This window comes from Melospiza melodia, chromosome 31 (assembly GCF_035770615.1).
Source record: "Melospiza melodia melodia isolate bMelMel2 chromosome 31, bMelMel2.pri, whole genome shotgun sequence".
Lineage (NCBI taxonomy): Eukaryota > Metazoa > Chordata > Aves > Passeriformes > Passerellidae > Melospiza > Melospiza melodia.
Genome location: NC_086224.1, coordinates 548,527 through 575,828, shown reverse-complemented (window position 1 = coordinate 575,828; position 27,302 = coordinate 548,527). Strand labels below are relative to the sequence as shown.

Genomic DNA, 27,302 nt, shown 5'->3' with positions numbered 1-27,302 from the left:
TATATGGCAATAAAAATATATATTTATACATAATAATATACGATATCTGTATGTGCTATAAATATATTTTATCCAATCACCAATTATACTCGATGGCGCATTTACATATTTTATATGTATTTCTACACAAATTAGATCCCATGTAATAAGTTTTGTTCGTATATTTATGTACTATTATCTATACATTATACTAATTATTTATTACATATATTAGTTATGACACCATTATTTATTAAATTATTGATGCATTATATTATATGTAAATACGTATTTTTGTATCTATATATAAGTATATTAAAACCACATGTAAGTATATTTTATATATATATAATATTCATATATAGGTATATATTTATATATATTATATAAATAAATATTTTATATATAGATACATTAATAAATGCATTTTATATATTTTATATATAATATATATATTTTATATAAAATATATTTATTTATTTATATATATAAGTAAATATACCTTAATACATTATTAATAAATGTATTTTATATATTTTATATATATAATATATATATTTTATATAAAAATATATTTATTTATTTATTTATATAAATAAATATACTTTAATACATTATTAATAAATATATTTTATATAGGCGTATTAAAACATATATATATACGTATATGTATAAAAGTATGTTAAATATATATACATATATATACTATATATACATATATATATATATACACGTGTATATATATATATATATATATATATACATATATATATATATATATATATATATATATATATATATATATATATACATATATATATATATATATACACATATATATATAAAAAATATTTTTAAATTATATTTAACATCTTCTATCTATGAAAACCAGGCTCCTAAAGCCGCTCATTCCATTCCCTGCTCCCCGGGCAGTTCGCAGCCGTGTGGGGATGGGGATGACGCCGCGCTGGGTAAAGAGACGAACCCGAGCGAGGGCAGGGCAGGAGGGGAGGGGCAGGTGCGGCCGAGCTGCCCCCGGCCATCTGCTGCCAGCGCTGCCCTCCGGGACCCCCAGATCCTCCTCGGGGCCCCCCCGGCTCCTCGGGGCCCCCCCAGCCCCGCGCGGCTCTCGGGGGTCCCGGCCCCACCTGAGGCAGCCCCGCTCCTGCATCCCCTGCGCTCCCCTCGAAGCGCTCCCTGTGTGCTTTTTCCCGTTTTCCCCGTGTTTTCTTGGGGTTTTTCCCATTTCCCCCGTGTTTTCTTGTTTTGTGGGGGTTTTTTTTCCCGTTTTCCCCGTGTTCTCTTGGTTTTTTGGGTTTTTTTTGGGTTTTTTCCTATTTTCCCTTTGGGTTTTTTTTCCTATTTTTCCCAGTGTTTTCTTGGGTTTTCACCCGATTTCCCTTGGGTTTCCCCTGCCCATGTTTTTTTGGGTTTATTCCCCATTTTTCCCAATGTTTTATTGCATTTCCCCCCCGTGTTTTCTTGGGTTTATTCCCTGTTTTCCCCCATGTTTTATTGCGTTTCCCCTCTCTTGTTTTCTTGGGTTTTTTCCCCCATTTTCCCCTGTGTTTTATTGCGTTTTCCCCCCATGTTTTCTTGGCTTTATTCCTCATTTTCCCAATGTTTCATTGGGTTTCTCCCCCTTTGTTTTATTGGGGTTTTTCCCCGTTTGCCCAATGTTTTATTGGGTTTCTCCCCCGCTTGTTTTATTGGGTTTTTCCCCCGTTTTCCCAATATTTTATTGCGTTTTTCGCTGTGTTTTTTGGGGTTTTTCCCGTTTCCCCTGCGTTTCCCCCAGCCCAGCGCCAGCGGAGATCCCCGAGAGACCCCAGGGACACAGGAGAGACCCCCGATGGTTTTAGGAGAAATTCGGAATATTCGGGGTCCCATCCCGAGGGATCCCCGGGGGATTCACCCCGGGCAGCCCAGTGAGGATGAGGAGGAGGATGAGGAGGGGGTGTGCTAAACCATTTAGGGCCCTGGAGCTCCTCATGCACGGCAGGGGACGGGATCTGCAGCTGGATCCAGCCCTGGAGCGGCACCGCTGGGACCATCCCTAAAAACCGCTGTGATCATCCCAAAAACCTCTGGGATAATTCCAAAAAACCTCTGGGACCATCCCTAAAAACCACTGGGACTATCCCCAAAAAACCTCTGAGATAATCCCAAAAAACCTCTGGGCTGATCCTAAAAAACCACTGGCACCATCCCTAAAAACCACTGGGACCATCCCAAAAACCACTGTGAACATCCCCGAAAAAACCACTGGGACCATCCCTAAAAACCACTGGGACTATCCCCAAAAAGCCACTGAGATCATCCCAAAAAACCATCTCAAAAAACCACCGAGCCGATCCCAAAAACCGCTCGGACCATCCCTAAAAACCATTGGGACCATCCCTAAAAAACCGCTGGGACAATCCCCAAAAACCATCCCAAAAAACCACTGAGCTGACCCCAAAAAAACACTGGGCCCATCCCTGAAAACCACTTGGACCATCCCAAAAAACCATCCCAAAAAACCATCCCAAAAAACCACTGAGCCGATCCCAAAAACCACTGGGACAATCCCAAAAACCCCAGGGGGGATTCCTGCGTTTGGGAACTCCCCGGGAATCTCAGCACCCTCCGGCGCAGCCCTGAGCACCAAATTCGAGGAGAAATGACCCCAAAATCCCAGCCCTGAGCTGGGAGGGAGCCCCCCGGAGCATCCCCCGGCCTGGGGGTGCAGACCAGGGGGAAGGGTTGGGCCCCACAATCCCAGGGTTTTGGGATCCTGGGTTTTTGGGATCTCAGGATTTCGGGATCTTGGGTTTTTGGGATCCCGGGTTTTTGGGATCTTGGGTTTTTGGGATCCCAGGTTTTTGGGATCTTGGGTTTTTGGGATCTTGGGTTTTTGGGATCCCAGGATTTTGGGATCCCAGGATTTTGGATCCTGGGTTTTTGGGATCCCAGGTTTTTGGGATCTTGGGTTTCTGGGGTCCCAGGTTTTTGGGATTTCAGGGTTTTTGGAATCCCAGGATTTTGGGATCTCAGGGTTTTGGGATCCCGGGTTTTTGGGGTGGCAAACCCAGGGATTTACCCCGGGGATGGAAGGGGTGGTGAAGGCAGATCAGAGCCCCCCCAGACCCCCCAGCAGCGCTGGCAGCTGGGCCGGGGTCCCCCGGAGCTGGGGGTTAATGAGGGAGCGGCGGCCGTTGGTCCCAGATGGACCCGGGCACGGGGAGGGGGCGGCTCCTGCAGGGTCCCGCCCGCATTTTGGGGCGGGGGGAGGGCGCTGGTCCCCCTCCCCATCCCTCCCTTTCCAGGGGCTGGTCCGAGGATGGAATAGCCACGAAACCAAACCCTGGGGGCCTCCAGCACCCCAAACCTTGTCCCTGGGAGTCCCAACACCCCAAATTTCATCCTCTGGGGGTCCCAACACCCCAAACCTTGTCCCCAGGGGTCTCAGCACCCCAAATTTCGTCCTCCGGGGCATCCAGCACCCCAGATTTATCCCACAAGGGCTCTGACACCCCACAGTGCATCTTCTGAGAGGTCTTGGGGATGCCCAGGTGGTACCGGGGATGCCCAGGGGGTTTCAAGGATGCCGAGGACGCCGAGGGGGTACCAGGGATGCCCAGGCGATCCTGGAGATGCCCGGGGGGTACTGGGGATGTCCAGGGAGTGCCGGGGATGCCCACATGGTTCCAGAGATGCCCAGGGGGTCCCAAGGATGCCGAGGAGGTGCCAAAGACGTCCCGGCTATCCCGGGGATGGCCAGGGGGTGCCAGGGATGGCCAGGGGGTGTCGAGGATGCCAAGGAGGTTCCGGGAATGCCCAGGGGATACCGAGGATGCCCGGGAGGTGCCCGCACCACCGGGCACCCACGGCGGGGTCGCGTCCGTTGCCCCCGCGCTGCCGCCCGTGTCCCGCAGCCCCCGGGGCCCCCCGGGCACCCCGGAGCCGCCGCCGGGAGCAGCGCGGAGCAGCCGCAACTGTTCCCCGGCGGGCGCAGCCCCCGCTAATCCAATCCATCAGGGGGGTAATGAGCTATGAAAGTGTGGATTCAATTAAGGGGGATTGCGGCGGGAGGCAGCGCCCGGCGGCAGACGGCGAAAGGAGCCCGGCTCCCCTCTGAAAGGCTCCATCTGTGCCGCCGGGGCCCCTTTGTGCTCCCTGAAAGCGCCGCGCGGCCACAAAAGCCGCCGCGTCCCCGCCGGCCGAGGCTGCGGTGATTCCCCCGGGGGGAAACTGAGGCACGGGAGAGGAGCTCGTGGAGGGTTTGGGGCGAAATGGACGAACGGGGGCTCGGGGCTGGTTTGGTTCAGGGTCTGGTGTCGGTTTACGGGGATTTGGTGGGAATCGGCAAAGCCGGGGTTCTCCAATCCAGGGGTGGGCTGGGAGAGATTTGAAGCCCAGGCAGTGCCACCCCTGCAGGGTCACAGGGTCACCTCCCCTTGTCCCTCCGAGTGCTCTGGCACTGCCAGGGACCCTCCGGGCGCCCCGTGCCAGGCCCTCCCCACCCCACATTTCTCCCCACATCCCCTCTCTGCCTCCCCCCGACTCGTTTGGGCTGCAAACGCCCCCGAGGCCTCCCCAGCTCCCCCCATGGCAACTTGGGAGGGATTGGCGCGGGGACGAGTTTAAAGATGGGATTATTGCTGTACAAATTCTGATTAAAGCGTCCCCAAACCCTCCCGCAACATCGCTAAGCCGAGCTCTAATCTCGCCCGAGCAGAGACTTCGTCAATAACTCCAAATCTCCGCGCTGTTGGTTTATCTGGCGCGGATTAAGCGGGAGCTCCCTGAACTTGGATCAGAGCACAAAAACCACCCCGAGTCGGGGTTTGGGGCACTTTGCCTTGGCAGCTGCCAGCTCACGAGCCCCTGTCAGGGATTCCTGGGGTGTCCAGCATTGGGAGGGCTCTGGGGATGTCCCGGGATGGGGAGAACAGCCCTGGTGTCACCCCTGCCCTGGTGGGGTTGGGGACAGTTCTGGTGCCAGCCTGCGGTGGCATCACAAGGGACGAGTCCTGTCCTGGCTGGGGACTGTGGCATGCAGGGGATGGACGGATGGATGGATGGAAGGACAGAGGGAGGGAGGGAGGGGTGGCTGGACAGATGGACGGATGGATGGATGGATAGAATCCATGGATGGATGGATGGATGGACGGACACAGGAACGGACACTGGGACGGACGGACGGACGGATGGACACAAGGACGGACACAGGGATGGACACTGGGATGAATGGTTGGACAGATGGATGGATGGATAGAATCCATGGATGGATGAGTGGACAAGGATGGATGGATGGATGGACGGATGGACAAATGGCAGGATGGATGGAATCCATGGATGGATGGATGGATGGACGGACGGACACAGGGATGGATAGAATCCATGGATGGATGGATGGACACAAGGACGGACACAGGAATGGACACTGGGATGGATGGCTGGACAGACAAATGGATGGATAGAATCCATGGACGGACAGACAGACAGACTGATGATGCCGCACACCCCACACAGGATCCCCCACCCTCACATCCTCACCCAGCACCAACTCCTCAAGCTGCTGGAGAGAAGGAACCGCCCCTGAACCCACCAGGGTGACAGTGACGGGGGTTTGCACCTGGGGGTCACAGCCTTGCACGACCCCGTTCAACCCCTGCATCCCCACAGTGCCACCACCACCTCCACCTCTGTCCTCCCTGGATGCCCACAGTGCCACCATCTCCTCCATCCTCCCTGGATGCCCACAGTGCCACCACCACCTCCGTCCTCCCCGGATGCCCACAGTGCCACCACCTCTGTCCTCCCTGGATGCCCACAGTGCCACCACCACCTCCGTCCTCCCCGGATGCCCACAGTGCCACCACCTCTGTCCTCCCTGGATGCCCACAGTGCCACCACCACCTCCGTCCTCCCCGGATGCCCACAGTGCCACCACCTCTGTCCTCCCTGGATGCCCACAGTGCCACCATCTCCTCCATCCTCCCTGGATGCCCACAGTGCCACCATCTCCTCCGTCCTCCCTGGATGCCCACAGTGCCACCACCTCTGTTCTCCCTGGATGCCCACAGTGCCACCATCTCCTCCGTCCTCCCTGGATGCCCACAGTGGCACCATCTCCCTTCTCCGGGACCACGGCGGCTTCTCGGCCCCCTCCAATCTGCAGGAAAAGTTCGTTTGCCAAAATCCGCCGTCCCCACGGGGAAAAGACGATTAAGTCGAGAGCCCCGAGCCCGATCTCCCGGCTTAGCGGGAAAATCCACGCGGTTTCCCGAGCCGGCCACATTAGGAGCTCCTGGCGGGCGGTGTTATCAGATTACAGACAAATATCAGAATTACAGCCCCGAAAGCCGGGCTTTAGGGGGGCTTAGCAATTATCCAGCCCTGGGCAGCCCCACCCTGCCGGGGAAACCAGGGCGAGCCTGAGATGAGACCCCCGGGGCTGGGGGATGGTCCCAAATGGGGGAGGGGGGACAGGGAGTCCCCTCTGGGGGTCAGGGAGTCCTTCCATGGGTCAGGGAGTCCTTCCATGGGTCAAGGTCCCCTCAATGGGTCAATGTCCCCTCCATGGGTCAGGGTGTCCTTCCATGGGTCAATGTCCCCTCCATGGGTCAGAGTGTCCCTCCATGGGTCAGTGTCTCTTCCATGGGTCAGGGTGTCCCCTCCATGGGTCAGGATGTCCCTCCATGGGTCAGGGTGTCCCTCCATGGGTCAGGGTGTCCCCTCCATGGGTCAGAATGTCCCTCCATGGGTCAGGATGTCCCTCCATGGGTCAGAATGTCCCTTCCATGGCTCAGGATGTCCCTCTATGGGTCAGCGTCCCCTCCATGGGTCAGGGTGTCCATCCATGGGTCAACATCCCCTCCATGGAGCAGGGTGTCCCCTCCATGGGTCAGGATGTCCCTCCATGGGTCAGGGTGTCCCTCCATGGGTCAGGATGTCCCTCCATGGGTCAGAATGTCCCTTCCATGGCTCAGGATGTCCCTCTATGGGTCAGCGTCCCCTCCATGGGTCAGGGTGTCCCCTCCATGGGTCAGGATGTCCCTCCATGGGTCAGAGTGTCCCTCTATGGGTCAGCATCCCCTCCATGGATCAGAGTGTCCCTCCATGGGTCAATGTCCCCTCCATGGAGCGGGATGTCCCCTCTGTGGGTCAGGCTGGACCCCCCAATGCCCCTCCCAAGAATTCCCCAGGTGGGATGGAGGAGAAGCCGCCCCCCAACCAAACCCTGCCCCACCTGTGGAACCCCTGGGGGGGCTGTGGGGTGTCCAGGGACCCCCAGAGGGGATGAGGGACCCTCCCCACGACCCCCGGGCTGGGCACAGTGAGCGCACCCACCCTCAGCTCCTCAGCAGTGCCAACCCCCTGCCCTGGTGTCCTGTGGGGACACGGGGACAGCCCCACCCCCGGGTGCTCCGCGCCCCCTCCCCACGCAATCCGAGGGCCAGCTGTGCCCTGGCAGCGCGGGCCTGGCACGGCTCCTGCCCTGCTGGCACGGGCCGGGGCCGCTGCGAGGGCGCACACGTGCCCGGGGGAGCTGGCACCGAGCGGGGCTTGGCCCCCGGCCAGCGGCACAGGGGCCGGGGCACAGCTGGACCCTGGGCCCGGCGGGCAGAGACCGCTGTGCCCAGCCCGGGGCATCACTGGGGAGGGGTCCCGATGGCATCGCGGGGGGACAAGGGGGCGTGGGGGTGCCCGACATGGAGCTGTGGGTGCGTGGGGAGGCTCACAGGGGTGTCCCAGCCCCCTGTTTGTGTCCCAGCCCGGGGTTTTTGTCACATCCCGGGGTTTCTGTCACAGCCCCCGGTTCGTGTCCCAGCCCCCTGTTCGTGTCCCAGCCCCCTGTTCGTGTCACAGCCCAGGGTTTGTGTCACAGCCCTGTTTGGTGTCCCCTGTTCGTGTCCCTCCTTGCCCACGCGGCCGGGTGACACCTTGGTGTCCCGTGTCCCCCCCACTTCTCCTGCAGCGGGGCAGGCCGAGCCCCCTCCCAGATAAACCCATCCCAGGTGAACCCATCCCCGGCAGTTCCACCCCCGCCCTGCGCATCCCCGTCCCTGTCCCCAAATCCCTTTTTTGGGGACACACGAGGTCCATCCCAGGTAAACCCATCCCCGGCAGTTCCACCCCCGCTCTGCACATCCCCATCCCTGTCCCCAAATCCCTTTTCTGGGGGACACACGAGGTCCATCCCAGGCAGTTCCATCCCCGCTCTGCACATCCCCATCCCTGTCCCCAAATCCCTTTTTCTGGGGACACACGAGTCTCCTCCCGCTGTCCCCCCGCCCGTCCCCGGCCCCGCAGGGCCCCCCCGGCCCGGCTGCAGCTGCGGGGGCCCCCGGAGAGCCCCCCGCCCTCAGCCCGAGGCGGGCGCAGCTTGCGGGGCCGAGCGGCGGCGGCTCCCCCGGGCTCCGGCACAGCCGGCGCGGGGCCGGGGGACAGCGGGGACAGCGGGGAGGGACGCGAGCGGGGTCCCCGTGAGAGGGGACACGGGGAGGACGCGCCCCCACGGCCGCCAGACGCTGCCGAGGGGTCGGGGCGCAGCTGGGGAGGGACGGGGGGGACGCGGGGAGGGGAGATGGGGTGAAGTCAGGACGGCCGCGTCCCTTCCGTGATGCTTTTGGGACAAATTTCAGCTCCCCAGAATGTCCCTGTGCTCCCAGGGCTGTCCTGCAGCCCCATTCCTGGTACCCAAATCAATTCTGGCACCCCCAGGACTGTGCTCTGCCCCATTCCTGAGACCCCAGATACCCCTGGTACCCCCAGGGCTGTCCTGAACCCCCATTCCCGGTACCCCAAATCAGCCCTGGTACCCCCAGGGCTCTCCTGAACCCCCGTTCCCGGTACACCAAATCAGCCCTGGGACCCCCAGGGCTGTCCTGAACCTCCATTCCTGGTACCCCAAATCAGCCCTGGGACCCCCAGGGTTCTGCTCTGCCCCATTCCTTGTACCCCAAATCCCCCCAACCCCACTTCAAGGTCAGGGATCCCATCTGGACCCCAGCACAGGGGGCTCGGATCCTCTGGCAGCCCCCCACCCTCACCCCAAGCCCCCAAAAATGAAACAACAGCCCCCAGGAAGCTGCTTGAAACAAGACCACGACTTTATTTGAGCTAAAAACCCCAAATCTGCTTTCTTTACAAAAGGATAAAACATTTTCAGTACAAAAGGGAAGAAACCCCAGGATCCGGGGCTGGGCAAGGACCTCAAATCATCTCCAAATTCCCAACTTTATACAAAACCGGGGAGATTTGGCCAATGGGGCAGGCGAGGCCAGCGGGACATCAAAAATAGTTGCCTGGATTTTCTTTGAAAAACAAAATAAAATCGTTGCATAGCATTTAAAAGTTATTGCTCGTCTCAAAACGCACAGAGGAGTTGGGAGCTGTTGGCAGGATCCCAAATCCATGGAACGGCCGTTAAATACGGAGTTTGGCATTAAATATGGAAATACTGGGGGAAATATCACCAGCAAAAAAAAAAAAAAAAAAAAACAAAAAAAAATCAGGTGGTGAGGGAAATAAATTAAATAAATAATGGCTAATAAATAACCCTGGAGCACCAGCACGGCAAAAACCACGAGGGCTCCAGGCAGGGAATTCCCACTACGAGCCTGGAGGGCAGAGGGGGAAAATCCTTGGGCGCATCCCAGATTTCCGTGGAAAACGGGAGGAAATAAATTAGGACTCCTCACACACGGTAATTAATAAATAAAGCAGGAATTAAAACAGGTTTTTGTTGGCGCTCAGGACTCGGAGCAGGGGAGGGGATGCTGTGAACCCAGAGGAGAGACCCTGGAAGGGAGAAGGGTGGGGGGCTCCTGCTCCAGGTGGGATTCTGGATCAGTGGGATTCCATCCAGATCTCTGGGATCCCATCCAGATCAGTGGGATCCCAATGAAATTGGGATTCTGGGAAGGAACAGCAGGATCCCATCCAGACCAGCGGGATCCCAATCCTGTTTGGATTCTGGGAGGGATCAGTGAGATCCTGTCTAGATCAGCAGGATCCCATCCAGATTAGTGGGATCCCAATGAAATTGGGATTCTGGGAAGGATCAGTGGGATCCCAATCCCGCTGGGATTCTGGGAGGGATCAGCAGGAGGGAATGGCCACAGGGCCTGGCTGGACCATGATGACCCCAGTAAGGGACTGGGATGAGCATGGATGATGGGCCACCAGCACAGGACAATGGGCCACTGTCCCTGGATGCTGTCCCTCCATCCTGGACACTGTCCGTCCCTCCATCCTGGACCTTGTCCTTCCATCCCCAGTGTCCCCCCATCCCTGGACACTGTCTGTCCATCCCCGGACACTGTCTGTCCATCCCTGGACACTGTCCCCCCATCCCTGGACACTGTCCCCATATCCACGATGGCAGAAGGAAGAGGTTCTCCCTGGGGTGAGAATTTCCATCCTGGTTTCCCACAAGTGTCCAGCTCATTCCTACCCGGCCACTGCAGCCCTGGGAAATCCATGACCCCACAAGGGGAAGGGACAATGGCCACCCCACGGGGCAGGAGGGGCTGTGTCCCCACACCAGAGGGGGACAGGGAGAGGATGGACAATCCAAGGGCTGGATTTGATGTCAGGATGGACGTCCTGGAGGCGGAAACACCTTTGGGAGCATCTCTGGGGGACGCAGCAGTCCGGAACGGTTCCTGTGGCTCCTGGGGACAGCTGGGACAGCAGCGGTGGCACTGCCACCTCAGCACCACGTCCCGCAGAGATGCCGGGTCCATCCTGGGCACATCTCCCTGCCCCAAACCCGCGTCCAGCCCCGCTACTCGTTGAAGATGGCGCCGAGCTGGGCCCCGGCCGCGTGGGGCGGGAAGGACTCGAAGGCGACGTCCAGCGGGATCTCGTAGCGGGGCGCGGAGCCCTGGAAGTGCGAGCCGTGCCTGTGGGCCGCGGCTAGGCCCACCGCCGGGTAGTGGCCCATGAAGGGGTAGGGCTTGTCCAGCTCGGGGGAGCCGTCCTGCTTCAGGGAGAAGTTGCCGCTGATGCTCAGGGGCGGTGTCAGGGGCCCCTCGTAGGGCGGCGTGGAGCAGTCAGAGGGGTGGCTCCCGAACGAAGCCTCCACCAGGCTCTTGAAGGCCGGCGGCTTCAGGTGCAGCAGGTGGGACTCCATGGAGCCGTAGGGAGGGCTGGGCAGCCCCTGGTAGCCGAAGGAGTGGCCGGGCAGGCCCGGCTCGCACGGCTTCTCCTCCTGCTTCTCCAGGAAGAGCGGCTGCGTGCCCAGCTGCAGGCAGCCGGCCACCAGGTTGCTGGTGGGCTGCGAGAGCCCCTTGCACAGCATCTCCACGAAGCTCTTGCCCTCGGGCGTCTGCCCGCTCTCCAGCACCTCGGACAGGGCCCAGATGTAGTTCCTGGCCAGCCGCAGCGTCTCGATCTTGGAGAGCTTCTGCGTTTTGGAGTAGCAGGGCATGACCCGGCGCAGGTTGTCCAGGGCGTCGTTCAGGCCGTGCATCCGCGTGCGCTCCCGGGCGTTGGCCTTGACCCTCCTCGCCCGGAACCGCTCCAGCCTGGCCTTGGTCATCTTCTTCTTCTTCGGGCCCCTCCTCTTGGGCTTCTCGCTGTCCTCTTCCTCCTCCTCCTCCTCCTCCGCGCTGTCGCGCTCCTCGGGCAGGGCGGGCAGCAGCGCGAAGGGAGCGCTCCTGGCGTCCCCCTGCTCCTTCAGCTCCTTGGCTGCCGGCATTTCACCCATCCAGGCCTGGCTGCTGACGAGCTCGGCCATGTCCGAGGGCTTGGCGCAGCTCTGGGGCATCTGCAAGGGAGGGACGGGGACGTGGGGACGGGTCCCGGAGGGAGAATCCTCAGCACGGTGGGAAAATCTCTCTCCAGACACAGCAGCACTTTCTGCCCACTCCCAGCTCCCATGGATTCATTTTCCCACCTATAGATTCCGTTTTTCCACCTATGGATTCCTCTTTCCCACCTATGGATTCCTCTTTCCCACCTATGGATTCCTCTTTCCCACCTATGGATTCCTTTTCTCCACCTATGGATTCCTCTTTCCCACCCATGGATTCCTTTTTTCCACCCATGGATTCCTTTTCTCCACCTATGGATTCCTGTTCTCCACCTATGGATTCCTTTTTCCCACCTATGGATTCCTTTTTTCCCACCTATTTCCCTCTCAATTTCCAGCAGATTTTGGATTCCTTTATCCCACCTATGGATTCCTTTTCTCCACCTATGGATTCCTCTTTCCCACCCATGGATTCCTTTTCTCCACCTATGGATTCCTGTTCTCCACCTATGGATTCCTTTTTCCCACCCATGGATTCCTTTTTTCCACCTATTTCCCTCTCAATTCCAGCAGATTTTGGATTCCTTTTTCCCACCCATGGATTCCTTTTCCCCACCTATTTCCCTCTCAATTTCCAGCGGATTTTGGATTCCTTTTTCCCACCCATGGATTCCTTTCCCCCACCTATTTCCCTCTCAATTTCCAGCAGGTTTTATCTGGGGGATGCTGACGCCTCTCCCTGAGCTCCAGCACCGTTCCCAGAGCTTCCAACCATCCCATTTCGGGGTCATTCCCACTCCTGAATCCCTTCTTGTCACACTCCCCACGCCGACTGTCACATTGGGGGTGACAAAAGGGGGCTGGCCATTCCCGGTGGGAGATTTTCCTTCCCCGAGCCCCCCTTGCAGCCCCGGGTCGCCGTTAATCGGCCCCCCCAAATCCCATCACCGCCCCTGGCTCATTCCATAAAGCTTTAGCCCCTAAGCAGCTTTGCTGCAAGTGCTGCTCCCCTTTCCCGAGCATCCCACGCGGAAAATCCCACTTTTAATATGCGTGATGGGGCTCCCGGGCGGGATTAGGGTGTTAATTGCTGTCCTATCCCCAAAGGACCACGCGGCCCCAATTAACTCCTGGCGGAGCACCGGGGCTCTGGCCGAGGATGGGAAATCGGGCGGGATGAGGGTGGGGAAGGATCGGTTTTGGGGTGAAGGGATGGCCCCGGTGAGATCTGCCCCAAAACGCTGCAGATCTGACCCAAAACGCTGCAGATCTGCCCCAAAACCCCGCAGATTTGCCCCAAAACCCCCCGAGGCTGCAGCCGGGGATCCCTTTCCCCCCATCCTCGGGGGTCTTCCCGCTCCTCGCTGCCCCCGGGATCCATCCCGGGTTTGGGGTTCCCTTCTGCAGGGGCCCCCCGCCCTGCCCGGCATTTCCAGGGAAAGTTCTCCCTTTGGAAGTCCCGCTGGGATTTTAAGGGGATTTTGCTTTCTTTCTACAGAATATTGATTTTAAAATTAAAAAAAAAAGGAAATTACACAAAGAGGGAATTGCCCGAGGAAATCACTTCCTTCTCCACCATTCCCAACGAGACCCCAGCCCCGCCGGCCCGGGGGTCACCGAACCCTCTCTGTGTCCCCCCCCACCCCGGCCCCGGGACCGCGGCTCCGTCCCCAGCGGGTACCGGGGGAGCGGCTGTGACCCCATCCCGCCCCTCTCCCCGCATCCCCGGCCGCTCAAACCCCCACCCAGACCGGGGTCCTGCCGCTCCTCCATCGGACAGAGCTCCCCGGGGGTACCGGGGGCACCGAGCGGCCGCCGAGCCCCGCTGGGGGCACCGCCGGAGCGGGGTACGGCATCCCGGGGGTCCCGGTCCGCCCTTACCTGGGCGCCACAGCGAGTCCCCGCTGTCGCTTGTGTCACTCGCCCGGGGACATGGCGGGGTCAGCCCGGGGAGCGCACCGGGAGCGCACCGGGAGCGCACCGGGAGCGCACCGGGCACCGGCGGCTCCGCGCTCGGGCGGTTTTGAGAGCTCCGCGCTGCCCGCGGCTCCTGCCCGGCCGCGGCTCCCGCGTGGCTCCTCCCACGGGGCGGAGTGACCGGGCCCGGCTCCTCCCGCCGCCCCACCGGGACCCCCGCGGCAGCGCCCGAGCGTCCCGGGGCTGGGGAGTGCCGGGGGGACAGCCCCGGTTATTGGGGACCCCTGGGTTGGGGACACCCCCGGTTCTTGGGGACCCTTGGTTGGGATCTTGGGGACTCCTGGATGGGAACTTGGGGACACCCCCGGTTATTGGGAACCCCTGGGTGGGATCTCGGGGACCCCTGGATGGGGACTCGAGGACATCCGTGGTTATTGGGGACCCCCGGGTGAGGGGGTTTGGGGACACCCCCGGTTATTGGGGACCCCTGGATGGAGACTCGGGGACACCCCCGGTTATTGGGAATCCGTGGATGGGGGGCTTGGGGATACCCCCGGTTATTGGGAACCCCTGGGTGGGGACTCGGGGACATCCGCTGTTATTGGGGACCCCTGGGTGAGGGGCTTGGGGACACCCCTGGCTCTTGGGGACCCTTGGTTGGGATCTTGGGGACCCCTGGATGGGGGACTCGGGGCACTTGAGGACCCCTGGATGGGGACTCGGGGACACCCCCGGTTATTGGGGACCCCGGGGTGAGGGGGCTTGGGGACACCCCCGGTTATTGGGGATCCCCCCCCGCTTGTGACAGGAGCTGGATGTGGGGGACAGCGATGGCGCCCCCAAAATCCTCCCCCTGGCCCCCTCCTCATCCACCCGCTGCTCCCCAAAGCCCCGCCAGCCCCGCGGGACCCTTCCGCAGCGCCCGGCAGCGCTCGGCCCCGCGGCGGCAGGCCGGGATTACGGGGAATACTAATTAATTCATTAGCGGGCTCCGGGCTCCCTTCCCGGCGCGCGGCGCGGGCGGCACGAACAGATTGCGGCCGATAAATCTGCCTGTTGCGGCCCCCCCTGACAGATGGCTCCAACAGGTCCCGGCACCCGCACAAAGGGCCCGGTGGGCGCCCCGGGGAAGGGGGGACACGGGCCGGGCTCCCCCGGGGCCGCGGGACCCCCGGGGGGCGCGGAGCATTGTCTGCGAGGGGCACCGCGGCCCCCGGCCCTTTGTGAGGGGGCACCGCAACTGTTGGGGCTACGGCGGCCGCGGCCCCCCCGGAACGCTCGGCAAAGATGTTCCCGTCCCTTCCCGACCCTTCCTTCACCGCCTCCTCTGCCCTTGTTCCCTCCCCTTACCCCCTTCTCCTTCCTTTCTTTTTCCCCTTCCCCTTCCCTTATCCCTTTTCCCTTCCCTTTCCCCTGTCCTTTATCCTCTTCCCTTTTCCTTCCTTTCTTTTTCCCCTTCCCCTTTCCCTTATCCCCTTCTCTTCTCTTTCCTTTATTTCTCCCCTTCTCCTTCCTTTTTTCCTTTCCTTTCCTTTCCTTTCCTTTCCTTTCCTTTCCTTTCCTTTCCTTTCCTTTCCTTTCCTTTCCTTTCCTTTCCTTTCCTTTCCTTTCCTTTCCTTTCCTTTCCTTTCCTTCCCTTCCCTTTTCCCTTTTCCCTTTTCCCTTTTCCCTTTCCCTTTCTCTTTCCCCTTACTCTCCCACCCCCAGGAACAGTCCCAGCCCCCCCAGCCCTGCCCAGGTGGTTGTGGGGGGTCCCCGTGGTGGCACCAGGGAAGTGCCACCCGTGTCACCCATGCCCAGGGCCGGGGGTCCCCACGGGGCCGCGGTCGGGAAGCGAGGAAAATTTCCAGGGTAAATATCGGGAAAAGCCCCCCGAGATGGGAGGGAGGAAAATTTCCAGGGTAAATATCGGGAAAAGGCCCCCGAGATGAGAGGGAGGAAAATTTCCAGGGTAAATATCGGGAAAAGCCCCCCGAGATGGGAGGGAGGAAAATTTCCAGGGTAAATATCGGGAAAGGCCCCTTGGCCCGGCTGGAATTCCTGGGCCCGCGCGGAAGCGCAATTAGCGCGTATTAACGGGGTCTAATTTAATCCCGGCAGCTGCGCCCGGGCCGCCTCATTTGCATAACACTGGGGAATGCAATTAGGGAGAAATGAGGGGCTGGGGGGCCCCGGGCTCGCCGAGGGCGGGGGGCTGCGGCCAGCGCTCGCTGACCCGCGCTTGTCACTTTGAGCGATGGTGGCACCGGCGGGAGGGGACAAAGGGACGCTGTCCCCGGGGTCCCCCTCGGCTGAGTTTTGGGGTTTTGGGGTCTCCAAACCCCATCCTGGGCGATCCAACCGCGGGGTCCCGGAACTGGGGGGAATTTGCCAATCCCGGTGGAAATTGTGGAAATGATGGTGCTGGAGAAGGGACACGTCAGGGGCTGGGGACACAAGGAAGGGACATCCTGACCCCCCAAAACCTGGGTGCCAGAGTGGGGAGCGCCTGAGATGTGCGGGGTGAGCGTCTGGAACAGTTCCTGCCTCAGTTTCCCTTCCTGAGGTTCCCCTTCCCCATTTTCCTGTTCCAGTTCCCCAGAACTGGGAAGGAGGGGAGAGTGCACATCTCCCGAGAAAGGGGCAGGGAAAAATGAATTTTTTTGGAGCAGAACCCCACCAGAGTGACTTTTCCTGCTGGGAACCCCCCAGAGGGAATATTTCCTGCTGGGACTTGGCTTGTGGAGGGTCCTGGGTGGGCTGTGGTCCCTCGTGTCACCCCCCAAGGGGAGGTGGCAGCATACAGGGAGTCACACAGGGAGTCAGAGTGGGAATAAATCATCCATGGAATCACAGGGATTATCCATGGAATCCCAGGGAATCTCACATGGAATCACATGAAATCAGATTGGGAATTGCACATGGCATCACACAGGGAATCGCACATGGAATGAAATTAAATCAGATTAGGAATTACCCATGGATTCACACAGGGAATCACAAAGGGAATCACATGAAATCAGATGGGGAATCTCACACAGAATCAGCCATGGAATTGCACAGGGAATCACATGAAATCAGGAATCTCACACTGAATCAGCCATGGAATCACAGGGATCACCCATGGAATCACATGAAGTCAGATTGGGAATTGCACATGGAATCTCACATGGAAATCACGTGAAATCAGACAGGGAATTGCACATGGAATCACGCAGGGAATCACGCAGGGAATCACACATGAAATCATCCGTGCAATCACAGGGAATCACATTAAATCAGATTGGGAATTGCACATGGAATCTCACATGGAAATCACATGGAATCAGACAGGAAATCACCCACAGAGCCGCACATGGAATCACACAGGGAATAACACGGAATCAGACCGGGAACCGCGCACGGATCCGCCCGCCAGCGGCTCCCGCATGCCCGGTTCGGAGCTGACCTCTGCTGGCGGGAGCCCTCAGCAGCCGAGCGCCCCCCGGCCCGTTCGGGGGGTCCCCAGCGCCCCCACCCCGGCGGCCGCGGGGATTTGGGGGAGCCGCGATTGTCCAGGCTGGGATCCGCGGGAAGGGGGCTCGAGAGGGTTGGGGAGTCGGGATTTGGGGTTCGGCACTGCCTGGGGGGGTTTGGAGAGTCAGGATTTGGGGTGCTGGGGGGTTTTGGAGAGTCAGGATTTGGGGTGCTGAGGGGATTTGGAGAGTCAGGATTTGGGGTACTGGGGGTTTTGGAGAGTCAGGATTTGGGGTGCTGGGGGGTTTTGGAGAGTCAGGATTTGGGGTGCTGGGGGGATTTGGAGAGTCAGGATTTGGGGTGCTGAGGGGATTTGGAGAGTCAGGATTTGGGGTGCTGAGGGGATTTGGGGTCCCAGGACCGGGGGCACAGCACAGCCCTTGGGTCCCAGGACACTGGGACAGGCGCACCCCGCACCCCTGGGTGCCACCCCAGCGTGCCCCCTCTGCTGTCTGGGGCCACGAGCACCCCTCAAACCCCCGAGGGATCCCCACAGGGGGGGTCCCCTCTTCTTGGGACCGGTTCCTCCTATCGCGACATTCCCAGGCCATGGAAATGTTCCTCCCCAGCCGCGGAGGAGGAGGAAGAGGAGGAGGAGGAGGAAGCGGCCTTGGCACAGGCGGGGGCACTGCTGGCTGGACGGCGACCGCGGGCCCCAGATGTTGAGCTGCGGGCACGGCTTTGCCCGTTTGGCAGCGTGCTCGCCCAGCTGCCGCCCCTGTCCCGCGGCTCCGCAGCCGGGGCCGCCGAACCCCCCCGGAACGGCCCCGGCTGTCCCCGGGGCCCGCGGCGACACCTGGGCCAGCCTGGCCGCGGCCCAGGCGTGGAGCGGCGCCGGCGCTCCCGGAGGGAGCGGGGATCGGTGCCAGAGCAGGGAGAATCCCCCGGGACGGGGATGGGGACGGGGATGGGGACGGGGGGCCCGGACTGGCTGCGGACACCGGGATGGGATCGGGGGGCTTGGGCAGAGATCCCGGGGACCCCAGTGGGACCCCCGGCTCTCCGTGCAGGGATCAGGGATTTCCTGGCTCTTCCCAGGCAAATCCATTAATTACTCGAGGAACCGAGATTAATTAGGATCGGCTGTTCCGAGCGCGGCTGCTCCGAGTCGGGTCCTGGCTGAGGCTGCGGCTCCGGGATTCGCACTGCGGCTGATCCGGGGGGCTCCCGAGGGGATCGGGGATGGAGGGGACATCCCGGGGTGCTCTGTGTCCCTGCTCCTCCCGAGGGACCCCCAGAGTCACCCCCACCCTATCCATCCATCCATCCATCCATCCATCATCCATCCGTCCATCATCCATCTATCCATCCATCCATCCGTCCATCCATGGATCCATCCATCCATCCATCCATGGATCCATCCATCCATCCATCGTCCATCCATCCGTCCATCCATCTATCCATCCATCCATTCATCCATCATCCATCCGTCCATCCATCCATCCATCCATCCATCCATCCATCCATCCATCCATCCATCATCCATGGATCCATCCATCCATCCATCCATAATCCATCCGTCCATCCATCCATCCATGGATCCATCCATCCATCCATCCATCCATCCATCCATCCATCCATCCATCCATCCATCCATCCATACCTTCCCTGGCCTCGGAGGGGCGGGCTGGGGGCTGGACCTGAGCCCCCCCAGTGTCCCCAGTGTCCCCAGTGTCCCCCATTCCCTTTACTGGGGCGTTTTGGTGCCGCCGCTGAATGCAGGGACACCCCAGGAGCCTACAGGAGGTCACATGTTTGGATGTCACCACCTGGCGGCTGATGACGTCATGACGTCACCTGGGTGATGTCACCACCCTGCTGATCCCAAAGGGGTGCGATCGGTTTTTCTGCTCCGTCCTTTATTTGGGGTCAATTCCCGGGATTTGGGGATGGCGCCACAGGCCAGGTGGCCGCAGGTGACACTTGCACACCCACCCGGGTGTGTCCCAGCAGCCGGAGCCCCAAATCCCGCTCGGTTCCCCCTCGGGGGACAACGACAGCACTTTATGCCACCTCCGTGGGGACAGCCGAGCCCGGCCCTGCTCTCCGCGAGCTTTTCCTGGGGAAAAAAACAGAAAAAAATCCCCGACCGAGGCAGCCGGAAAAGCAGATTTCTGAGAAGCTGTGAATTCTCTCACCTGCACCGGCAGCTCGCACCGAATTCATTTTCCGCCCCCTCCGCGTCCCGGGGCCGGCTCCGCATCCCAGAGCTGGCACCGGGCGCCTTTCCCTGGAAAAACGGCCCAAAAAACGCCGGGTTTGGGTAAAAAAGCTGCCCGGCAGCGGTGGGAGGAGGCGCGGCGAGATGTCAGCCAGAGAGGAGGAGGAGGAGGAGGGTGAGGATGAGGCAGCTCTTCACACCGCGATGAGGCATCTCCCTGCACGGGGAGGGGCTGGGTTTGTTCCTAGAGGGGATTTATTGAGGGAAAATCAGAAATTTCGGGTGTTTCTCCAGCCTTGGAGAGCTGAGGGAGTTGGGGGTGACCAGGGAGTGGAAACAGAGCCAGGTGTCCAAACTGGAAACCAGTGGGCACCAGTTCAATTGGGGTGACCAGGCAGTGGAAACAGAGCCAGGTGTCCCTTACTGGGCTCCCAAACTGGGAACACAGTTCAGCCGCGTGTCCCTGTGGGGTTTTTGGGGGGAACAACCCCAAGAACTCACAGAACCAGGACCGGGCTGATCCCGGGGGGTCTCGGGGGTCCCTCGGGAGCTCTCGGGGCTCCCCAAACCCCCCCAGAGCTGCTCCCCCCCCCCTCCATCCCCCGATCCGCGCTTCCCACGGAGCTGCCACCTCATCGCCGTCGCCATGGAAACCGCGGCCCCCCGCCCCCCCTGGGGGGTGTCGGAGCTGCCAATCCAACCCCGGCCCCGTGAGGGGGGGATGGGACCGGGGGGTCCCCGGGGATGGTCTGGGACCACCCCCCCCAAGGCTGGGGGTCACCCCCGCAGTGAGGAGAGATGGCAAAGGGACAAGGACAGGCGGGGCTGGGTGTGGCAGAGGGGACCGAACTGTCCCCGGCCACCCCCCGTGCCACCCACCCTGAGCTGGGGACCCCCGTGGGGACCCCGAGCTGCCCCTGCCCACCCGGGGAGACCCCTCCTCAATGAGGGCCGGGGAGTTTGGGGACAGGGGAGGGGGTCTGCAGGGCCCAGGGGCACAGCTGGGCACAGCTGGAGGGTCCCCCATCCCTAGAGGGTCTCCGGGCTGCATGAGGATGGAGGGCACAGCTGAAGACCCCAAAAGGGGCACCGGAATGGGCTGGGGGGTCCTGGTTTGAGTGTTCTGGACCCCAGCCCCATTTCCCCCCATCCCCAGGAGAGCCGGCAGGACACAGGGGCAGCGTTTGGGATCGGCTTTATTCGGGTTGTGCGGGGCGGGCTGGGGGTGCCTCGGGACGAGCGGGGGAAGCCTCGGGACGAGCCGGGAGCTCAGCGGGGACAGCGGGATCCGTGCCCCGGCCCTGGGGGAGCGCTCACGGCGCTCACGGCGCTCATTCCTCACCTGGAAAAGAGAAAACAGCACAGCTGAGCCCCGGCCCGGCCCCCCCCGTCCCACCTTGGGACCCCCCCAGCCGCCCCCCACCCCCCGAGGCGCGGGGAGGGGCCGGGGGCCGTTTTGGGGCGCTGACCTCGGGGCAGCTGCCCGAGCCCCCGTGCGCACCCGAAGACGAGGTTGCTCAGACGGTTCACCAGCCAGTTAATCGCGTCCATGAGATGAGACAGGGCCCCCTCGTTCTTCTCGGCTCCCTGCGCCTCTGCGGGGGCAAAACCGGGGGTCTCCAGCACCCCGAGGGGCTCCTCGCCCCCTCCTCAGGGTCCCCAGCACGCCCAGAGCGGTGGCCCTGGTGCCCAGCACGTCCTGAGCCCCGTGTGACATCCTGACCGTGTCACCGTCCCCTGTCCCGGCTCCGTCTGTGCCTGGGGGGGTCTGACCCGCCCGTCCCCTCCCCCTCGGAGCCAGGACAGGGATTTGGGATCGTTCCCAACCCTCGGCAACAAACGGACCCGGCCGCACCAACCCCGCCTTGGAACAGAGACAGAACCCGAAGATCTGCCCTTCCCTGGGGGGTTTGGGAGGATTTAGGGGGTCCCAAACAAGATCTGCCCTTCCCTGGGGGATTTGGGAGGATTTAGGGTGTCCCAAACCAGATCTGCCCTTCCCTGGGGGGTTTGGGGTCTTTAGGGGGGCTTGCGAACCTGCCAGTTTGGTTGCCAGTTCCACCAGGGCATCCACGCTGACGTCCTCCAACTCAGAGCCCTCTTCGGGATCCTCAGACTCCTCTGGGCTCTCCTCAGGATCTTCAGACTCCTCTGGGCTCTCCTCAGGATCCTCTGATTCCTCCGGGCTCTCTTCAGAATCCCCAGATTCCTCCGGGCTCTCTTCGGGATCTTCCGACTCTTCAGAGCTCTCTTCGGATTCCTCGGATTCCTCAGAGCTCTCTTCAGGATCCTCGGATTCTTCTGGACTTGCTTCGGGTTCCTCGGATTCTTCAGGGCTCTCTTCGCGATCCTCAGACTCCTCCGGGCTCTCCTCGGGTTCCTCAGACTCTTCAGGACTCTCTTCGGGATCCTCAGACTCTTCAGGGCTCTCTTCGGGATCTTCTGACTCTTCAGGACTCGCTTCGGGTTCCTCAGATTCTTCGGGGCTCTCTTCGCGATCCTCAGACTCCTCTGGGCTTGCTTCAGGATCCTCAGACTCCTCTGGGCTTGCTTCAGGATCCTCAGACTCTTCAGGACTCTCTTCGGGATCCTCAGACTCTTCAGGGCTCTCCTCAGGTTCCTCAGATTCCTCCGGGCTCTCTTCGGGATCTTCTGACTCTTCAGGACTTGCTTCAGGTTCCTCGGATTCTTCGGGGCTCTCTTCAGAATCCTCAGACTCCTCCGGGCTCTCCTCGGGATCCTCAGACTCTTCAGGACTCTCTTCAGGATCCTCAGATTCTTCAGGACTCGCTTCGGGTTCCTCAGACTCTTCCGGGCTCTCCTCGGGATCCTCGGATTCCTCAGGGCTCTCCTCAGGTTCCACAGGCCCTAGAGGGACCAGCTCAAGCTCCTCCACCTCCTCGGGTTCCTCCTCGGAGTCCAGCAGCCCCAGCAGCTCCTGGGGTTTCTCTTTGGGTTCTTCTTCAGGATCCAGCAGCCCCAGCAGCTCCTGGGGTTTCTCCTCGGATTCCTCTTCAGGATCCAGCAGCCCCAGCAGCTCCTGGGGTTTCTCTTTGGGTTCTTCTTCAGGATCCAGCAACCCCAGCAGCTCCTGGGGTTTCTCCTCGGGTTCTTCTTCAGGATCCAGCAGCCCCAGCAGCTCCTGTGGTTTCTCCTCGGGTTCCTCCTCGGGGTCCAGCAGTCCCAGCAGCTCCTGTGGTTTCTCCTCGGGTTCCTCCTCGGGGTCCAGCAGCTCCAGGGGTTCCTCACTGGGGTCCAGCAGCTCATGGGGTTCCACATGGGGGTCCAGCAGCTTGCTGAGCTCCCCCAGGAGCCCAAGCCCTTCTGAACTCGGTTCGTCCACGGGGCCTGCGGGAGGAACAGGAGAGGTGGCATCGCCCACCTGGGCGGGGGTCGGGAGCCCCGGGACCCCTCCCCTGTTTGGGGACACCCTGGGCACTCTGACCTCCCTCCTGCACCCACCAGAACCCGCCCGGTGCCACCCCAACACCACCGCGATGCCACCCCAGTGCCACCCTTATGCCACCCCAGTGCCACCCCGTGTCCCCAGCTCACGGGCAGTGGCCAGGCTGCCGGCGAGCCCGGCCAGCAGCAGCGCTGCCCAGAGCTTCAGCATCGCGGCCATTCCGGGACCGGATCGGGAGGCGGCGGGAGAGCCGGGGATGAGCCGGGACCGGGCGGGATCACAGCCGGGAGAGCCGGGGATGAGCCGGGACCGGGCGGGATCGCAGCCGGGAGAGCCGGGGATGAGCCGGGACCGGGCGGGATCACAGCCGGGAGAGCCGGGGATGAGCCGGGACCGGGGGCTCTGCCCCTTATGAAGGGGCCGGGGCAGGGCTCGGGCACGTGGGGATTTTCCAGGTGTGGGCAGGTGCCCGTGCCAGGGCGGGATTAGCCCGGATTAGCCCTCAGCCCCCCCGGGCCAGCCCAGCCCCAGCCCGGGGCAGTTCCTGACACCCCCAGAGCTCCGTGGATCTCACTGAACAGGGAGGGTCTCAGTGCACCCCAGGGCACCCCAGAGCACCCCAGGGTGTCCCAGAGCACCCCAGAGCCCCCCAGGGCACCCCTGGTGACCCCACACACCCTCCCAGGCCCACCCACTCTCCAGCACTGGGTTCCAGGCACCTGATGGGGAAAGGACAGGAGGGGACATTTGGGGACATGGAGGGACACGGGATGGAGGGACAGAGGGATGGGAGGACATGGAGGACATACAGCCAGGACAGGCAGTGACCATGGGCTGGACACAGCCAGGACAGGGAGTGACCATGGGCTGGACATGGCCGGGACATGGAACGACCACAGGCTGGACATGGGCAGGACAGAGTGACCACAGGCTGGATATGGCCAGAGCAGAGCGACCATGGCCTGGGTCCGTGCCAGGACACAGAGTGACCACGGGCTGGACATGGCCAGGACACAGAGTGACCACGGGCTGGGTCTGTTCCAGAATACAGAGTGACCACGGGCTGGACATGGCCAGGACACAGAGTGACCACGGGCTGGGTCTGTTCCAGAATACAGAGTGACCACGGGCTGGACATGGCCAGGACACAGAGTGACCACAGACTGGTCTGTGCCAGGACACAGAGTGACCACTGGCTGGACATGGCCAGGACACAGAGTGACCACGGACTGGGTCCGTGCCAGGACACAGAGTGACCACTGGCTGGACATGGCCAGGACACAGAGTGACCACGGACTGGGCATGGCCAGGACACAAAGTGACCACGGGCTGGGTGCGTGCCAGGACACAGAGTGACCACGGGCTGGGTCCGTGCCAGGACACAGAGTGACCACGGGCTGGGTCCGTGCCAGGACACAGAGTGACCACGGGCTGGGTCCGTGCCAGGACACGGCGGGCCGAGTCTGCCCCACGGGAAATGAGGATGAATCATCCCCGGCGCTGCTGGAGAACAATTCCCGAGCGGGGCCGGGGCCGGGCCGGGAGCAGCCGAGCGAGGCCGGCCCCGCTCACAGCGGGACGCGCTCGGCTGAGCCCGGCTCGGGAAAAGGCTTAGGCGGAGTTTAGGGAGTGATTGATTGATTGATTGATTGATTGGCGGCAGCTCTGAGGGGTGGGGGATTCGGGGATGTGTCCTGGGAGAGGCTCAGGGTCCTGCAGGGTGGGTGTGGGGTGGGAATGGGGTGAGGAATGGGATGGGGGATGGAATTGGGGATGGCAATGGGAATGGGGATGGGATTGGGGATGGAACTGGGGAGGGAATTGGGTATGGATGAGGTAAGGATGGGGCTGGATGTGCATGAAATTGGGAATGGGATTGGGGATGGGGATGGAATTGAGGATGGGATTGGGGATGGGTGGGGCTGGGAATGGGCATGGAATTGGGAATGGGATTGGGGATGAGGATGGAATTGGGGATGAGTGTGGATGGGGATGGGATTGGGGATGGAATTGGGGATGAGTGTGGATGGGGGTGGGATTGGGGCTGGATGTGGTCAGGAACAGGGATGGAGAGGGGATGGCTGTGGACAGGGATGGGGCAGGATGTGGTGCCCGTGGGGACGGAATTGGGGATGAAATTGGGGCTGGATGTGGACAGGAACGGGGATGGAGAGGGGATGGAACTGGGGATGGATGTGGAATAGGGATGGGGATGGATGGGACTGGGTGTGGCATTGGGGATGGCATTGGGGATGGAATTGGGGCTGGCTGTGGACAGGCATGGGGCAGGACCTGGTGCCCATGGGGTTGGAACTGGGGATGGAATTGGGGGTGGAATTGGGGGTGGAATTGGGGCTGGCTGTGGACAGGCATGGGGCAGGACATGGTGCCCGTGGGGACGGAATCGGGCCTGGATGTGCCTGGCTCTGGTGCCAGCGGGAGCAGAGAGCACCCTGCACCAAAGGCAGCCCCGAATGTAGGACACGGGGCCCTGCTGGCGGCTCCCCCCGCTCCCTCCCTGCCCCCCCAGCAGCTCCTGCTCCCGTGGGAAGCGGCTCCCACGGCTTGGCCACGTCCTTCCTCTTGGCTGCCGAGCCGGGGGATGGATCCTGGGTGCTTTCCACCGTGCCAGCGCCCGAGGGAGGATTTGTGCCACCTTCCTGCCTGTTCCCGGTGGCTCAGAGAGCCCCGTTCATTCCCGGTGGGAACAGGAGGGCGAGGAGAGCCCAGCCCTGCCCCGGGCAGGGATTTGGGGCAGCCAGATCCGGGAGGCAGAGCCAGAGCCCCCGGCAGGGAATTGGAATCCTGGAGCGGGGAGGATTAATTAATTAATCCCCAAACGCCCTCACGGCAAGAGGAACCTCTTTGTGCTGCTCCAGCACCCAGAAGTTCCCCATCCCAGCGGATTAATTAATCCTAAACGGCACCAAAATCCCCCTAAAACCCTCCTGGGAAGCACCACGGGCTCCGAGGTGTCCGTGAAATGTGCTGGAGCTGCTGATCCCTCCATGGAGAGCTGGAGGAAGATGTCCCAGCGTGTCCCCAACGCCAACCCTGTCCCAGCCTGGTTCTGGGTGGGATGGGACCGGCCCTGGGTGTCCCAGAGGTTGGTGACATCCCCCAGGGATGGGTGGCATCCTCAGGGGTTGGTGACATCTGCCAAGGGTTGGTGACATCCACCAGGGGTTGGTGATGTCTACCAGGGCTGAGTGACATCTGCCAAGGGTTGGTGACATCTGCCAGGGGTTGGTGGCATTCCCAGGGGTTGGTGATGTCTACCAGGGATGGGTGACATCTGCCAAGGGTTGGTGACATCCACCAGGGGTTGGTGACATCTGCCAGGGGTTGGTGACATCTGCCAGGGGTTGGTGATGTCTACCAGGGATGGGTGGCATCCTCAGGGGTTGGTGACATCTGCCAGGGGTTGGAGTCACCCTCAGGGGTTGGTGACATCTGCCAGGGGTTGGTGTCACCCTCAGGGGTTGGTGACATCTGCCGGGGGTTGGTGACATCCCCAGGGGTTGGTGGCACCCCCAGAGGTTGGTGACATCCACTGGGGTGGTCCCTGAGCTCAGCTCTGCCCACCGAGGCTCTCCCAGGTGTGCCCACGGCCCCTGCAGGCTCTCCCAGCTAATCCCGGGTTTATTTTTGGTCCGAGCTGGAGCCGAGCAGAGCCAGGGCAGGGAATGGGAACCGGGGTGGGGCTGGCACCAGTCTGGGGTCCCACAGTGTCCCGGGTGAACCCCAGAGCAGCCAGGTCCATCCTGGGGCAGCCCAGGTGGGACAGGACCGTCCTCCCCCGGTTTGGGGATGCAGCCCAGGTGGGATGGAGCCTCCCCCCGGGATTTGGGATCGGCCCCGGTGCCGGAGGGGCCTCGGGGATGATCCCGGCTGATCCCGGCCTGGCCGCCCTCCACGGGGAAGCCCCGGGGCTGTTGGTGCTCCCGGGGTTTCCCTTTCCCAGGAGCTGCAGCCCTGGCACACCGAGGGTCCCGGGGGTGGCCAGGGCGGGGACAGCGACAGCCTGGGGACAAAGGGACCCTGGTGGCTCCTTCACGACAGCCTGGGGACAAAGGGACCCTGGTGGCTCCTTCACGACAGCCTGGGGACAAAGGGACCCTGGTGGCTCCTTCACAACAGCCTGGGGACAAAGGGACCCTGGTGGCTCCTTCATGACAGCCTGGGGACAAAGGGACCCTGGTGGCTCCTTCATGACAGCCAGGCCACAAAGGGACCGTGGTGGCCCCTGGGGTGACACTGGAGCTGTCCCCGGGCAGGGATGGTCCCACCCCCCCAGCAAGGACACAGCCACCGCCATCCCTTGGGGGACTTTATTGGGTCCCCACTCCCCTCTAGTGCAACCAACCAAAGTGCAAGTGATGTCCCCGAGGGTTGGGGACACATCCCAAAGGACTGGGGACACATCCCCGAGGGTTGGGGACACATCCCCGAGGGTTGGGGACATGTCCCAAAGGACTGGGGACACGTCCCCGAGGGCTGGGGACACATCCCAAGGGTTGGGGACACGTCCCCGAGGGTTGGGGACACATCCCAAAGGGTTGGAGACACATCCCCGAGGGTTGGGGACGTGTCCC

General features: G+C 60.7%; 1 protein-coding gene across 1 annotated transcript; it reads right to left on the bottom strand.

The window, feature by feature from the left end:
- Positions 1 to 10,759: 10,759 nt before the first annotated feature.
- LOC134431316 (neurogenic differentiation factor 4-like) lies at positions 10,760 to 11,743 on the bottom strand. The gene has a single exon (XM_063179299.1). It carries the CDS (start codon positions 11,741 to 11,743, stop codon positions 10,760 to 10,762), a length of 984 nt encoding a protein of 327 aa, XP_063035369.1.
- Positions 11,744 to 27,302: the final 15,559 nt, after the last annotated feature.

Excerpts from the sequence above, each read along its gene's own strand:
- LOC134431316 (XM_063179299.1), bottom strand. The coding sequence starts at position 11,743 with ATGCCCCAGAGCTGCGCCAAGCCCTCGGACATGGCCGAGCTCGTCAGC.